Source organism: Mobula birostris, chromosome 12 (assembly GCF_030028105.1).
Source record: "Mobula birostris isolate sMobBir1 chromosome 12, sMobBir1.hap1, whole genome shotgun sequence".
NCBI classification, from domain to species: Eukaryota; Metazoa; Chordata; class Chondrichthyes; order Myliobatiformes; family Myliobatidae; genus Mobula; species Mobula birostris.
Genome location: NC_092381.1, coordinates 115,251,821 through 115,268,855, shown reverse-complemented (window position 1 = coordinate 115,268,855; position 17,035 = coordinate 115,251,821). Strand labels below are relative to the sequence as shown.

Here is a 17,035-nt window from a genome sequence, read left to right as displayed (position 1 = left end):
AGATAATACAGATTAATTTTTTATTTCAAAATATGCTTTAATTTTTTTATTTTTATTTTGAGATTCAGCATGGCAACAGGCCCTTCTGGTTCAATGAGCCCATGCGACCCATTTACACCCATGTGATCAATTAATCTACCAATCCGTATGTCTTTGAAATGTGGGAGGAAACCGGAGCATTCAGAGGAAACCCATGCAGTCATGGGGAGAACATACAAACTCCTTACAGATAGGGACAGATACAAAGGGGAATTGAATGGAAAAGAAGGGAGGTGATGCCACAACTTTATAATATATTGGTCAGGGTTCAGCAGGAGTATTACATGCAGTTTTGGTCACTGTGCTGTAGGAAGGATGTGGTAACGCTAGAGAGGGTACAACGAAGGATAGGTCATTCCTGTTATGTGGAGAGATTAGATCTATTTTCCATGGAGCAGAGTTGACTTAAATTGAAGAATATAAAGGGGTGAGGGGTATAGAGTCTGATCTATTTATTCAATTCAAGTTTAATTCTCTTTCAACCGTGCATGAATACAGCCAAACGAGACAGCATTACTCTAGGGCCAAGGTGCAAAACACAATACCAACAGTCACACACAGCACAAAGCACATATAGCGCATACAAGATACCAAGCACATGTAGGACATCAGTAAAGTACAGCCACACAAAAAAATAGTCCAGACCCCGAGTCCATGAATGCCGCAGAAATCTGCAGTCGACCACAGTACAGCTTGTCTTCTGCCAAGCGAACACTGTGGGGCGATACTGAGTCCAGCCTGGATGCAGCGCCACACCACTCCCAGTGGAGTGCACCAGCTTCAGTGCCTCTCTCCAAGTCTCCCTCAACAGGCTACTACAATGCAGCTTGAGGCCGAGTCCATGAACGGTGCAGAAATCTGCAGCCGACCGTAGTACAGCCTGTCTTCTGCTGAGCAAATACTTGGGGGGATAGGGGCAGCACCGACTTATCACGTGTATATCAAAACATAGCGAAATGTGTCATTTGCATTAACAACCAACACAATCTAAGCATGTGTTGGTGGCAGCCCACAAGTATTGCCACACTTTCCAGCACCAATATAGTATGGCCACAGTGTTAGATCGGGTACAGTTGAATTGCCTTGGAATAGAGGGCTACAGGCCAAATACTTGAAGAGGGGATTAGTACAGCTGGTCATTGCCCACTTGTCAGTGTGAACATTGTGAGCTGAATGGCCTGTTTCCATGCTGTATGACCCTGATTTTGTGACAATATTCAAGTCAATATTTTCATAACAATTTATGTTATTAATATTTCTTAACATTTACAGTTTATCAGTTATCTACTGTATCCAGTGCTCCCAATGTGGCCTCCTCTACATCGGTGAGACCTGTACTGTACAAAAGTCATAGGCACGTTTATATAGCTAGAATGCGTAAGACCTTTGCACAGTACTGTATTTGTTAACATGGAGTGGAGAGTGAGGTGGTAAATCTGGCAGGGGCAAAGGATTTTGAGAATGACGTGTGTGGAGCACTATGGGAGGAACGTGGGGCAGATGGCAGAGGAGGAGTTCCGGGGGTGGAAGGGACTGTTGGGGGGTGGTGGGGCTGCAGACATATTCAGCCCTGAGACACCAGGCAAAGTCATTTGATTCCAAACTATTGATTTATTGATCATTACAGAATGTCTCTTTGGTGCTTCCCACTCCCTCCCCTCTCCCTTCCCTTTTTCCCAACTGTGATTCCCCTCTCCCCACCCTCGCTCCCACTTTCAGTCCACAATAGAGACCCATATCAGAATCAGGTTTATCAACACTCACACATGTCGTGAAATTTGTTTTTTTTTTTGCGGGGGTGCAGGAGTACGGTCCAATACATGAAATTATTACTGTACTGTTCAAAAGTCTTGGGCACTCTAGCTATATATATGTACCGAAGACTGTTACACAGTACTGTAGGTTGGAAGACTACTTTGTTGAAGACCTTCACTCCATCTGCAACAAGCACGATTTCTTGTTGCCAGTCATTTTGATTCCAATCCCCATTCTCATTCCAACATGCCTCTGGTCTTCTCTACTGCCACAATGAGGTTGCTCACAGGTTGGGGGAGCAACACCTTTGAGTGGTATCCAAGCCAATTGCACGAATATTGATTTCTCACAGCAATTTCTCTCTCCCTCCCTCCACCTCCTTTCTTTTTCCATTCCCCATTCTGTTTCCCCTCTTATCTCTTCTCCTCACCTGCCTAGCACCTCCCTCTGGTTCCCCTCCTCCTTTTCTTTTTCCTATGGGTCACTCTCCTCCCCTATCAGATTCCTCCTTCTAGAGCCCTTTACCTTTTCCACTTTTCACCTCCCAGCCTCTTATTTGATCTCCCACCCCACCCAGCCACCGACCTACCTCCTCACCTAGCTTCATCTATCACCTGCCAGCATGTACTCCTTCCCCTTTCCCCACTGGCATAGTCTGACTTCTTCCGCCTTCCTTTCCAGTCCTGATGGAGTGTCTCGGCCTGAAACCTCAGCTCCTTATTCCCCTCTGTAGATGCTGCCCCAAGGAGCTCCTCTTGCATTTTGGGAGTGTTACTGATGTTATTAATTGTTGTTCCTTTACAACCTAACACATCCTTTTATTCCTACATCCTGCATGCCAAACACTTCACTCCTTGTAATATAGAAGATTGATAGAGGTATACAAAATTTTGAGGTGTATAGATAGAGTAAATGCAACATTCCACTAAGGTTGGGTGGGACTATAACCAGAGGTCATAGATTAAGGTAAAAGGTTAAAATTTTAAGAGCAACCTGAGGGGAAACTTCTTCACTCGGAGAGTGGTGAGAGTGTGGAGCGAGCTGCCAAAGCAAGTGGTGCATGCGAGCTCAATTTTAACGTTTGGAAAGGTACATGAATAGGGAGGGGTATGGAGGGATATGGTCCGGATGCAGGTTGATCGGAATATGCACTTTAAATGGTTTTGGCACAGACTAGATGGGCTAAAGGTTCTGTTTCTGTGTTGTACTTTTCTATAACTATTCATCTCTGTTCTCAGAGATTTCAGCCAACCTGTGTCACACGAAATTGACTCGTGCATGGTGTCTTTCAGATATTCTTTTGAAATACATCTTGCCCTACCCACTTAGTAAAGCTGGCAGACAGACATCTGTGAACCAGTACACCACCACATAGGCGCCTATCTTTTTTATCACTAATTTTTTTTATTGCAACACCAACAATTTACATCCAATACAACCATTTGCCGATCACATTTTGACTGTTTAACCCGGCCACCCCCCAACCTTCATCACCATCCCCCTCCCCCTTCCACCCCTCATCCTCTTCCTCATCCCCATCCCCCCTCTACCTCCCTCCCCCAATCCCTTGCCCCTCCACCAACCAACTGAATAGTAGTACATATACAGACAGAGCACTCCTATTTTAACAGAAGATCTTTTAAGTTAGATATCAAATTTATCCACATTGAGATTGTGTTTGGTCGTGCATCATTTACTCTTGCTAATGATAGTTCCAGGTGAGAAATGTTCTAAAAGCTCTGAAGCCAGTGAGTACTTGAAATATCATGGGGAGGTTTCCAGCGCTGGACTACAATCTTCTTAGCTGCAGTTAGGCCTGCCAGCCAGACTTTGCACGTTTTTTCCGTAAGAGAAAGGTGGGAGACATCATTTAGAAGATGTACAGCGGGGTCCATTGGTAATTGTACCCCTGTTAGTTCTGTAAGAGTACTGATAACCTTTTCCCACAAACCAAAAACCCCTGGACATTCCCATACAACATGTATAAAAGAGCCAACGGTTCTGTGGGGGCAAAATGAGCAATATGGGTCAGGAACCAGTCCCATTTGATGTCTAATTCTCGGTGTTAAATATGCTCTATGACAAAATTTCAAGTGTATGTATGATTTGGGTTTTTTGAAACAGCGGCAGCATTATCCCAAATCGCACCCCAGTCTAAACCTTGTCCTAATTCAGATATGTCCCTATCCCAAGCTTTCATTCCTGATGTGGGCATATATTTCTGGGAGTTTAATTTATCATAGATATATGACACTATCTGTCCTGGAGCACTCTGTATCCAACTTAAAATGGGATGGTCCTTTAAATCTGACCCCCAGGGAATGCCATAGGCTTTACAAGCTGGTCGTACTCTAAAGTAGAAGAGAGTGTTTATCAATATTATATCGAGATATCAGTTCTTGAAAGCTAAGGATAGTACTTGCCCCATTAATATCTTGAAGAGTAGTAATACCTTTATCCTCCCAAGTTCTGTTAGTGAATGGTTTCCCCCCTCTTTAGAAGATGATTATTGTTCCATAATGGAGATGATTTGCACCATACGCTTTTAAATTTTAGGAATTTTTCTGCTGCTCTAAACACTTGTAGCATATGGGTTAGAATTGGACCGTAATACAAATCACATGTTTTGGTAGACATACCTATAAGGAGAAAGTCCTTCAACCTTGTTGATGCTATTAGCTCTTGTTCTATGTTTTTCCATGATGAAACTTTATCCTCCTCCATCCAATAGCTAAGACTTTTTAATACAAATGCCCAGTGATACAATTTATATTTGGACATGCCAATCCCCCATCCGACTTTTTGAATTGTAGAGCTGACCACTTTATATTGGGTCGTTTACCATTCCAAACATAGCATCGTAGTAAGGAGTCCAGTTTTTGCCAATATCCTGCTGGAGGTGCAAGTGGGATCATTGAGCTGATAGAATTAATGCGGGGTAAGATGTTCATTTTAATGACCGATATACGGGCTGGGACTGATGCTGGCAGGTGTCTCCACCTATTAATATCATCTTCTATTTTTTTTTCAAAATTAAATATAAATATAAATAAATATAAATAAATAGTAATAAATAACAAGAACATGAGATTATAAGATGAAAAGTCCTTAAAATAAGATCATTGGTTGTGGGAACATCTCAATGGAAAGGGCAAATGTAGTTATTCCCTCTTGTTGAAAAGTGAGATGGTTGAGGGGTGGTAACTGTTCTTGAACCTGCTGCTGCGAGTCATGAGGCCCTTGGCAGCAGTGAGACGAGAGCCTGGCCTGTGTGGTGGACATCTCTTGACAAGGCTTTGTTTCATTGGCCAACTGTAGATCATGGAGTTTATCCAGAATGTGATAGAGCCTTTACTTCTCAATGATAACTTTGTCATTGGCCAGATTCTATCCTGCAGAACTCACTAGTCAGTCTCTGGTTAACATTTTCTCTTTTGAGATCCAGCTTTTTGTAACATTCATTGCCAAAAGTTCAAAGTAAATTTATTATTGAAGTACATACTGCATATGTCACATATGCAACCCTGCGATCCATTTTCTTGCAGGCAATTTCAATAAATCCATAACAGCATGGTACCGTGGTGGTTAGCCCGATGCTTTGCAGACCTGGCGACTTGCTGCCTGTTAGAAGTTTGTCGTTCTCCCCATGACTGTGTGCTTCCTCAGTGTTCTCCAGTGTCAAAAGGCATACCAGTTGTTGGGTTAATTGGTTATTATAAATTGTCCTGTAGTTAGGCTAGGATTAAATCGGTAGTTGCTGGGCGGCACGGCTCGAGGAGCCGGGAGGGCCATTCCACACTATTTTTCAGGAAAAAAGAATAATAACCATTATAGAATCAATGAAAGACTGCACCGACTAGGGTGTTCTGCCAGTGTGTAAATACAAAAAGAAAGAAAGAATAATAATAAATAAATGAGCACTAAATATCGCAAACAATAGCTGAGGAGTTCTTGAAAGTGAGTGCCTAGGTCATGGGAAAATTTCAATGATGGGGCATGCGAAGTTGAGTGAAGTTATTGCCTTTGGTTCAGGATTCATTGTCAATGGAACTAATTCCCAGAGTTGTTTATCTGGCAGGGTGGAGATGTGTCTCTATGAAAGGAGTTGAAAGGCACTCCTTCCCTCTGCTAACCTGCGGGTCACCCTTGGGTAAGGTGCAGATCAGGGTCATATGAAGCCACACGAGCAGGTGGTGGATGGTCATATGAACAGCTGGTGCATATCACAATCCTGGTTATGCAACCGCTGATGCCAGGCCAGGCAAACGATCTCTGAAGAGTATTGATAATGGCTAGGGTCACCCGTCTTGTAAAGACACTGCCCAGAAGAAAGCAATGGCAAACCACTTCTGTAGAAAAATTTGCCAAGAACAATCATAGTCTAGACCATGATTACCTACGTCACGCAACACCACACATAATGAATGAATGCTTACCTGGCATCATTCTGGGGCTGCCTTTGTGCAAAGGACCATGTAGGTACAAGAACGTGAAGTATTGTGCCAAAGTGTGGTGTTCATGCTGTATGACTTTATGACCAAGGTGGTTTACTACCTTGTTTTCAAGGGCAGTGAGGATGGGCGGTAGTGCTAGCCTTGCCACTAACATGCAGATGCTGGGGAGCAAACAAATATAATGCCATGGTCTTTTTCCCAGGTGCCGTGGCTGTGGCGGAGTTCATTGCTGACAGCCCCCGTCTCCTCCGGCTGGATCTACGAGAGAATGAGATCAAGACTGGTGGGCTCATGGCTCTCTCGCTAGCTCTCAAGGTCAACCATTCACTGCTGAGGCTTGACCTGGACCGGGAACCCAAGAAAGAAACGGTTAGTGTTTTTACAAATCAAATACTCAATCTCTTAAATCTCACATTCCTTTCCAGAATCCCAGATTTGGAACTTACTGTTCTACATTCTCTTCCTACATTTCACAAAGATCTTAAATGTAAATGAGCCATCAATTCCTGCTTCATTCCTGATTTCAGTTACATTGCCATGGGATGATGGTGGGTGGAAGCAAGACAGAAAGTACACTCAGTGACTACTTTAGGTACTGCATGCTCCTGGTCTCCTGCTACAGGAACCCATCCACTTCAGGGTTTGACATGTTGTGTTCAGAGGTTCAGAGATGCTCATCTGCACACCACTGTTGTACACATGGTTATTTGAGTTATGTCACCTTCCTGTCAGCTTGGATTGATGATGAGGCTGCCCTCATCATCGCTGGTGACTTTAATAAAGCATCACTCCGTCAAGTCCAATCAAGTCTGTCCGAAGTTTTATCAATACATCCAGGTGAGCACAGGGGGAGATAAACATACTCGACCAGTGCTACTCGCCCTTCTGCAATGCTTATAAAGCACTCCTCCGCCTGCCGTTTTGAAAATCGGATCCCTGCTCCATCTTGCTTCTACCGATTTACAGGCAGAAGGTGAAACACAACCGTCCGCTGTTGGTCCGACCAGTCAGTCTCCATGGTACATTACTGCTTTGATTACGTCAGCTGGAATGTCCTTCATGATGAGGATGTCTCCAGGTTTATGGAAGGGATCACGAGCTTCATCCGGAAGAGCATCGAGGATATTGTCCCCCAAGAGTCGGTCGGGGTCTATCCAAGCCAGAAACTGTGGATCAACAGTTCCATGCAAGCAGCACTAACTGCGTGAGACAGAGCTTGCATTGCCGGTAATCAGCAGGAACTCAAGAAATACAGCTACAATCCGCGCAAAGTCATCAAGGCAGCAAAATGACAATACACGGACAAGAACCAGACACAACTCTTCACCAACAACAAATGCAGCTTATGGCAAGGTCTGCACACCATCGCATACTTCAAAGCTTAAATGCAGTGGTGTTTCCAACATTGCTGCCTCTCTCCCAGATGAGCTAAATCTTTTTTACACTTGTTTTAACATCACCAGCATTGAGCCCCCAAGGAGAGCCGCCAAAACTACCTGCACCTTGGTCATCTCTGAAGCTGAAGTACGCAAGTGTTTCCAACGAGTGGACAGTTGTAAGGCTGCGAGACTGGATGGCATCCCAGGGCGGGCACACAGGATGTGCTCTGCACAACTGGCAGACACTTTTAATCTCTCCCTCTCCCAGTATAGAGTGCCCTCCTGCTTCAAAGCATCCACTATTGTCCCTGTACCTAAAAAGACCGTGTCTGAACGACTGGCGTCCTGTTGCACTCACCTGAATAATAAGCAAGTGCTCTGAGAGGCTGGTCATGCAGCATGCTTCCACCCACACTGGACCCCCTACAGTTCGCCTACTGACACAACTGATCGACAGTTGATGCATTAGTAGCCACAGCTCTACATTACTGTCCTTGCACATCTGGAGAAGGATGCTTATGTGAGAATGCTGTTTTTGGACTACAGTTCAGCGTTCAACACCATAATTCACTCCAGGCTTGACAAGAAACTCAGAGACTCGTTCTACACCCTGCCCTTGTGTAGCTGGTTCCTGGACTTCCTGTGGGCTCCCTCACCTCTGTCCCTCTGACCCTCAACATAGGGCTATGTACTAAGCCCCCCTCCTTTACTCTCTGTATATCCATGACTGTGTCACCACCCACAGCTCCAATCAGCTAATTAAATTTGCTGATGATACTACATTGATTGGCCTAATCTCAAATAATAATGAGGCAGCCTACAGAGAAGATGTCATCACCCTGACACAGTGGTGTCAAGAAAACAACCTCTCCCTCAATGTCACAAAAACAAAGGAGCTGGTTGTGGATTACAGGAGCAATGGAGACATCAATTGACATCAATGGATCTGGGTTGAGAGGGTGGACAGCTTTAAGTTCCTCAGCACACACATCACCGAGGACCTCACGTGGTCTGTACCTACCAGCTGTGTGGTTAAAAAGGCACAACAGTGTCTCTTTCACCTCAGATGGTTGAAGAAGTTTGGTATGGGCCCCCAAATCCTAAGAACTTTCTATAGGGGCACAATTGTGAGCATCCTGACTGGCTGCATCACTGCCTGTATGGGAACTGTACTTCCCTCAATCACAGGTCTCTGCAGAGAGTGATGCGGACAGCCCAGCGTATCTGAAGGTGTGAACTTCAGCCTATTCAGGACATTTACAAAGACAGGTGTGTAAAAAGGGCCTGATGGATCATTTGGACCTGAGTCATCCCAACCACACACTAGTTCCAGCTGCTACCAACCGGGAAACGATACCCCAGCTTAGAAGCCAGGACCAACAGACTCTGGGACAGCTTCTTCCACCAGGCCATCAGACTGATTAATTCATGCTGATACAATTGTATCTTTATGCTATATTGAGTGTTCTGTTTACATACTCATCATCATCATCATCATGTGCCATACTCTGCCAGAGCGTCGGTGACCACTTTCTTCTGCTGCGATTTGTCGGCAGTCAAACCTCTTGCATCTCTGGCAGTGAGGCTGGTCCACTTCTTGATGTTGTGATCCAGGTTGTCCTCTGTCTTCCTCAGGAGGGGGTTCCTTCTACTCTGCCTTCAAGCACAGCTGCGTTCCAGTGTGTCATCAGTTCTTGAGATGTGTCCAAAATAGCGAAGTTTCCTCTGGATAACAGTTTCCAGAAGTATTGGTTTTGTTCCATTCTTTTCTAGGATGAAATTGTTGGATCTCTTTTCAATGTATGATGCCCTGAGGATCCGTCTGTATGTCCACATCTCAAATGCTGTCAACTTCTTTTCATCAGCTGCTTTTGTGGTCGATGTTCCACAGCCATATAGGGTTACTGGCCAGACGAGACTCTTGAGGAGGCGTGTCTTGGTGTTAGTGCTCATAGATCTATCTTTCCAGATGTTCCAGAGTTTGGTAGTGCTTGTGCGTGCCATTGCTAGCCTTCACCTTATTTCCTTGCTGCATTCGTTTGTGTCATTTAGTTCTGCACCAAGGTATATAAAGGAGGACACTTCTTCGATCTTGTCGTTTCCGATGTAGATGTCAGCTTGAATTGCAGTTTTACTTATCACCATAACTTTGGTCTTTTTGCCATTTATCAGCAATCCAAATTCAGCAGAGACTTTTGCAACATTATTGAGTAGTGCTTGTAAGCCTTCTGTTGTGGCTAGCAGGGCTGTGTCATCTGCGTATCTTAAGTTACTGGTGGTTCTTCCTCCTGTTTTAATGCCAGTGTTGTCTGGAATTGCCAGTCTCATGATCATCTCAGTGTAATGTTAAAAAGGTGTGGAGAAAGGACGCAGCCTTGGCGGACTCCTTTCCCATTGCAGAACGATTCAGTCTCGCCAGATGTGGTCCGAAGGCTGGAGGATTGCATAGCATACAGTGTTTCTAGAAGAGACACTAGGTGTGGTGCCATGCCCAGCTGAATCATTGTTGTCCACAGTTTGGTGTATTGGACACGGTCAAATGCCTTTGAGTAGTCTATGAAGCAGATGTACAGGGGGGTATTGACCTCTCTCATCTTCTCCATTATTAGGCGCATGTTGAAGAGCTGGTCCCTGGTACCTCGGCCACTCCTGAAGCCAGCCTGTTCAAGTGCAATGTCTCTATCTACATAGTTCTTTAGTCTCTCAGAGATGATTACGAGTAGAACCTTGCTGGCGTGTGATATCAATACAATTGTTCTGTAATTACTGCACTGCAGGAGGTCCCCTTTCTTGGGAATTGGAATGTAGACAGATTTTCACCAGTCTGTTGGCCATTTGTCAGTCTAAGAAATGGCACAGACAATGCGGTGCAAGATGTGGGCCATTGAGGTGCCTGTTGCTTTCAGTAGTTCTGCAGGTATGTTGTCTGGACCAGATGCTGTATTCTTTTTAATCATCTTGATTGCTCTTTCTGCTTCTGACAGTAGTGGCTGTGGTTCATGTCCTAATGTTATCCAGTCAATGGCTTTGTCACGGTCTTCATTCTCGTGATTTTCATAGAGTTTCTTCGTGTACTCGAGCGGCCTTTCCCTCACATCTGCATCTTCTGTCAGAATTTTTCCTCCGTCATTTCTGATTGCACCAATTCTTAGTGTGAAGGTGCCGGTAAATTCTTTTACTGCAGCATAAACTATCTTGCTGTTGTGCTATTGCCTTGGTTAGCCTCATTTTCCATGTTGGAGCAGATGCGTTGCAGGTATGCCTGTTTGTGAAGCCTGCAGTGTCACTGGACTTCACACTTCAGCTCCTTGTATTCCTTACTTGTTGTTCCTTTCTGACCTTTCACCAATCTCTTCTACTGCATGCAGCGTTTTATTTGTGATCCATTCTGTGCCTTTATGCTTGCGTCGTTTTGGAATGTGTTTCTCTGCTGCTGTTGTCAATGCATCTCTTGTTGCGTTCCAAAGTTCTTCTGGTTCGACCTCTTGTAAGTTCAGCAGGGCTTCAAAACTGTAGCAAACCTCTATGCTGAAAGAGTTTGGTATGTCTGAGAGATCATATCTGACTGGTGGTTTTGCTTGTTTAACGTTCTTAACCCTGAGCTTCATCTTGGCCAACAGCAGTATCACAGTCAGCTCCCAGATATGTCCTGCGATTCAGAATATTTGATCTCCATCTTTTGTACATACTATTTACAACAAATTACTATAAGTTGCACATTTAGATGGCGATAACGTAAAGATTTTTACTCATGTATGTGCAGGATGTAAATAATAAAGTCAATTCAATTCAATGGATTGGCCTGGTTATTCTCCTCTGACTTTGTTTTTGCCCACATAACTGCTGTTCATTGTTTTTTTGTTTTTTGCACCATTTGCTGTAAACTCCAGAGACTGTTGTGCATGAAAATCCCAGGAGATCAACAGTTTTAGAGACACTCAAGCCACCCCTTCTGGTACCAACAATCATTCCATGGTCAAAGTCACCTAGATCACATTTCTTCCCCATTCTTATGTTTGGTCTGAACAACAACTGAGCTTCTATGTGCATTGAGTTGCTGCCACATGATTGGCTGATTAAATATTAAATATATGCATTAATGAGCATATATACACGTGTACCTAATAAAGTGGCCACGGAGTGTAATCATGACTGCTGGCTACTGAGAGTTGGAGCTGCCTTGATAGGCCTGTTGGCCTTTTCCAGATCTCAGTTTTGCGTGGTTGACTATAGTTTTTTTTTAAAAACCTTTTTCCCTAGATGTCTCTGTTTGAATCACGGGGTGCAGATACAAGAATATTTTGTATGGCAACACACATTGAATGTTTGATGGTGTACAGTAGAAAGGGAATTGTAGTTGTTAAAGAAAGCTATTCATGAGTAGAAGATGCATGTGAGCTTTACGGGAGAGGGTGTCTATATATGAGATCTTTGGTGGACTGAGTGTGACTTCCCAATAGGGTCGGTCGGCTTGATACTCTACTCGCTTTGTCAGTGAGAGACCTTGGTGAAGATGTGAGACAAGTCACGTGGTTGAAGTGAATTGGGGAGCTGCGTCAAGCCTTCTCTGCCATTCGTTCAGCTCACACTTCAAAAGTTCAATGTAAATTTATTATCAAAGTACACGTATGTCACCATATACAATGCTGAGATTCATTTTCTTATGGACAAACTCAATAAATCCATAATAGAATTATAACCATAATAGAATCAATGAAAGACCGCAATAACTTGGATGTTCAGAGTGCAAAAGATGAAAAAATTGTGCAAATATGAAAAGAAAGAAATGATAATAAATAACTAAGCAATAAATATCTTGAAAGTGAGTCTGTTGGTGGTGGGAATATTTCAATGATGGGGCAAGTGAAATTGAGTGATGTTATCCCCTCTGTTCAAGAGCCTGATGGTTGAGGTGTAATAACTGTTCCTGAACCTGGTGGTGTGTGTCCTGAGGCTCCTGTACCTTCTTCCTGATGGCAGCAATGAGAAGAGAGCATAGTCTGTGTGGTGGGGATCTCTGATGATGGATGCTGCTTTCCTGCTACAGTGTTTCATGTAGATATGTTCAGTGGTGAGGAGGGCTTGGGTACTTTGGTGCCAATATCCGCCCTGGTTCTATAGTCCTTAATACCTTGTCTTACAGAATCTATCAACTTTCCATTTCCAATTACTAATCAACTATCAGAGCATTTGATTGCTCTGGGCCAGAATAAGGGGGGATCTCACTGAAATCTTTTGAATGTTGAAAAGTCTGGATAGAATGGCTGTGGAGAGGATGTTTCCTCTAGTGGGGAAGTGTAAGACCAGAGGGTACAGCCTCAGAATACAAGGACATCCCTCTGGAACAGAGATGAGGAGGAATTTCTTTAGCCAGAGGGTAGTGAATCTGTGGAATTCATTGCCACAGGTGGCTGTAGAGGCCAAGTTTTTGGGTGTACTTAAAGCAGAGCTTGATAGATTCCTGATTAATGCTATGGGGAGGAGGCAGGACAATGGGATTGAAAGGGATAATAAATCAGCCATGATGGTATGGCATAACAGACTTGCTGGGCTAAATGGCTTAATTATAAGCTGTGCCAGCCTGAGCACACTCAAATATTTTATCATAATATATAGAATATTGAAGAGTGTAGCATAGTCCATGCCCTTTGGCTCACAGTGTTGTGCCAACCCTTCAACCTACTCTGCAATCTATCTAACCCTCCCCTCCTACATGGACCAGAATCCTCCATTTTCCTTTCACCCACATGCCTATCTAACAGACTCTTAAATATCCCAAATCTGTCAGTCTCTCCACCACCCCACAGCAGTGTATTTCAGACACGTACCACTCTGTATGTAATAAACCAGCCTCTGGCATCTCCACGAAACCTTCCACGTTAAATGGATGTCCTCTGATATTGGCCATGGCCATCCTGGGGGAAAAGGCACTCTGTCTGTGCCCCTTGTACGACTTTAGCGGGTTCAATGGTTCAACTTAGTATCAGAAAATGTATATAGTATGCAACCTGAAATTCTTATACTTTTCAGAGATCCACGAAACAGAGAAAGAAACCCCCCAAAGAACGAATGACAGAAAACATTGGAGCCCCAAACTCCCCCCTCCCCAACGCACAAGCAGCAACAAAAGTATCAACCCCCCACCCTCCCACTCCCCGTACTTACCCCGTCATGTAAGCAATATCAAAGTCCCCAGAGACCATGATCTAAAAACCATCAGAAACTACTGACCATCCCAACACTTTGATGCTTCAGACACGCTTCCTTCCCCCCTCCCTCTCTCTCTCCCTCCCTCTCTCTCTCCCTCCCTCCCTCCCTCCCTCCCTCCCTCCCTCTCTCCCTCCCTCTCTCCCTCCCTCTCTCCCTCCCTCTCTCCCTCCCTCTCTCCCTCCTTCCCCCTCCTTCCCCCTCCCTCCCCCTCCCTCCCCCTCCCCCTCTCTCCCTCCCCCTCCCCCTCTCTCCCTCCCCCTCCCCCTCTCTCCCTCTCCTCCCCCTCTCTCCCTCTCCTCCCCCTCTCTCCCTCTCCTCCCCCTCTCTCCCTCTCCTCCCCCTCTCTCCCTCCCCCTCCCCCTCTCTCCCTCCCCCTCCCCCTCTCTCCCTCCCCCTCCCCCTCTCTCCCTCCCCCTCCCCCTCTCCCTCTCTCCCTCCCTCTCCCCCCCTCTCTCTCTCTCTCACATGAGGGAGAAAAAGATATTGCTGCTGCAACAGTGAGTGGGCAGATCAACAGCTCATTGTTTCGATGTTACAGTCCGCCGTGTCGCTTATCCAAATTCTCTCAACACGAGGACCTACAGCCTTTCACTCACTATCTCTCGAGTGCAGGGGCCTTCTTTTGATAGCTGTGCTTACTGCCGACTATCTCAATGATTCAATCTCCCGCAACACTTCAATCGGCAAGACCAGTGAGAAATTGGGTGGTCCACAGGGCCACGCCCTGAAGGTGCATGACTTCCCGGCTGCTCCAGGAGATACTGCTCAGCTAGTTCCCAGAGTGAGTACCCACTGCCTGTGAAGAACCTTGTTTGAGTGCAGCTGTACATCACGGACTCCGACAGGATCCTAGCCACCTTGAAAAAGAAAAGAAAAAGACATGAGAAGAGGGTTTGCCTCTCGTCCTCCTTCACTCCAAAGCAAAATGCCCTAGCTCACTCAACCTTTCCTCATAAGATATGCTCTGTAATCTAGGCAGCACCTGGTAAGCCAGAGACTTTTCTTACCAGGGCGGAAATGGCTAATACAAGGAGGGGAGGGGCATAATTTTAACATGATTCAAGAAGAGTATCGGGGGATATGTCACAGGTAGGTGCTGAGTGTATGGGTGTATTGTTGCCCTGCAGTTGCGAGCTCCTGACCAGCTTCACTTGCCTCAGCATTGAATTACAGACTCCAGTTGTGCCTTGCAGCCATCGGGCTCCTGATCAGCTTCAATCACCTTCGCACTGAACTGGTTCCATGGCAATGGACTCACTTTCGGGGACTCTGCGGTTCATGTTCTGTGTTTGATTTATTTACTCATTTATTGTTTGCACACATTGGATATTTGTCTCTCTTTGTTGTGTGTGTGGGGCGGCGGGGGGGAAGGTTCATGGATTCTCTTGTGTTTCTCTTTGTGGCTGCCTGCATGACAATGAATCTCTAAGTTGTATATAGTATGCATACTTTGGTAATAAATTTACTTTGGACGTAGAATGTTTTGCCAGGCACGATGGTATGTAGGGACGTTTAAGAAATTCTTACACAGGCACATGGATGATAGAAAACTGGAGGGCTGTGTAGAAGGGAAGGGTTAGATTGATCTTAGAGTCGGTTAAAAGGTTGGCACCACATCATAGGTGGAAGGGCCTATACTGTGCAGTGTTCTATATGACCACTGGAGCTCCAAAATAATTTGAAGCACTTTAACCTGAAGCCTCTGAAGCTTGAAACATTCCAAAGTTTAAAAGTAAATTTGCTATCAAAGTACACGTACGTCGCCGTATACACCTGACATGCATTTTCTTGCAGGCATGCTCAATAAATACATAATAGAATAATAACTATAACAGAATCAATGAAAAACAGCAACTTGGGCATTCAACTGGTGTGCAAGAGACGACACCATTGCCATCACCTTGCACCTGGCCCTAACCCACCTGGACAAAAAAGACACGTACGCTCGAATGCTGTTCAGTTCAGCATTCAACACGATCATTCCTCAGAAACTGATTGGAAAGCTGAGCCTACTGGGCCTGAACACCTCCCTCTGCAACTGGATCCTGGACTTCCTGACTGGGAGACCTCAATCACTCTGGATTGGAAGCAGCATCTCCAACACCATCACACTGAACACGGGGGTCCCCCAGGGCTGTGTGCTCAGTCCACTGCTGTTCACTCTGCTGACCCACGACTGTGCTGCAACACACAGCTCGAACCACATCATCAAGTTCACCGATGACACGACCGTGGTGGGTCTCATCAGCAAGAACGACGAGTCAGCATACAGAGAGGAGGTGCAGCGGCTAACGGACTGGTACAGAGCCAACAACCTGTCTCTGAATGTGAACAAAACAAAAGAGATGGTTGTTGACTTCAGGAGGACACAGAACAACAACTCTCCGCTGAACATCGACGACTCCTCCGTAGAGATCATTAAGAGCACCAGATTTCTTGGTGTTCACCTGGCAGAGAATCTCACCTGGTCCCGCAACACTAGCTCCATAGCAAAGAAAGCCTAGCAGCGTCTCTACTTTCTGCGAAGGCTGAGAAAAGTCCATCTCCCACCCCCCATCCACACCACATTCTACAGAGGTTGTATTGAGAGCATCCTGAGCAGCTGCATCACGGCCTGGTTCGGAAATTGCACCACCTCGGATCGCAAGACCCTGCAGCGGATAGTGAGGTCAGCTGAGAAGATTATCGGGGTCTCTCTTCCCGCCATTACAGACATTTACACCACACGCTGCATCCGTAAAGCAAACAGCATTATGAAGGACCCCATGCACCCCTCATACAAACTCTTTTCCCTCCTGCCATCTGGCAAAAGGCTCCGAAGCATTCTATGACCAGACTATGTAACAGTTTCTTCCCCCAAGCCATCAGACTCCTCAATATCCAGAGCCTGGACTGACACCAACCTACTGCTCTCTACTGTGCCTATTGTCTTGTTTATTATTTATTGTAATGCCTGCACTGTCTTGTGCACTTTATGCAGTCCTGGGTAGGTCTGTAGTCTAGTGTAGTTTGTGTATTGTTTCATGTAGCACCATGGTCCTGAAAAAGTCTCGTTTTTACTGTGTACTGTACCAGCAGTTACGGTCAAAATGACAATAATGTGTTTGTGCGTGTGACCTCCTTTTAGAGAGGCATCCATTAACTTGTCATTATAAAGTATCTATAAAATATAATACAACAGGCCAGTTCTGTAACTGA

General features: G+C 45.2%; 1 protein-coding gene across 1 annotated transcript in view; it reads left to right on the top strand.

Moving 5' to 3' along the window:
* Positions 1-17,035, top strand: part of ppp1r37 (protein phosphatase 1, regulatory subunit 37) — a 150,866-nt gene that overhangs the window by 116,315 nt on the left and 17,516 nt on the right. The window contains exon 10 of the mRNA XM_072274543.1: positions 6,451-6,617. Within this exon, the coding sequence (XP_072130644.1) occupies positions 6,451-6,617 (167 nt within the window). The remainder of the gene's footprint in view (positions 1-6,450; positions 6,618-17,035) is intronic.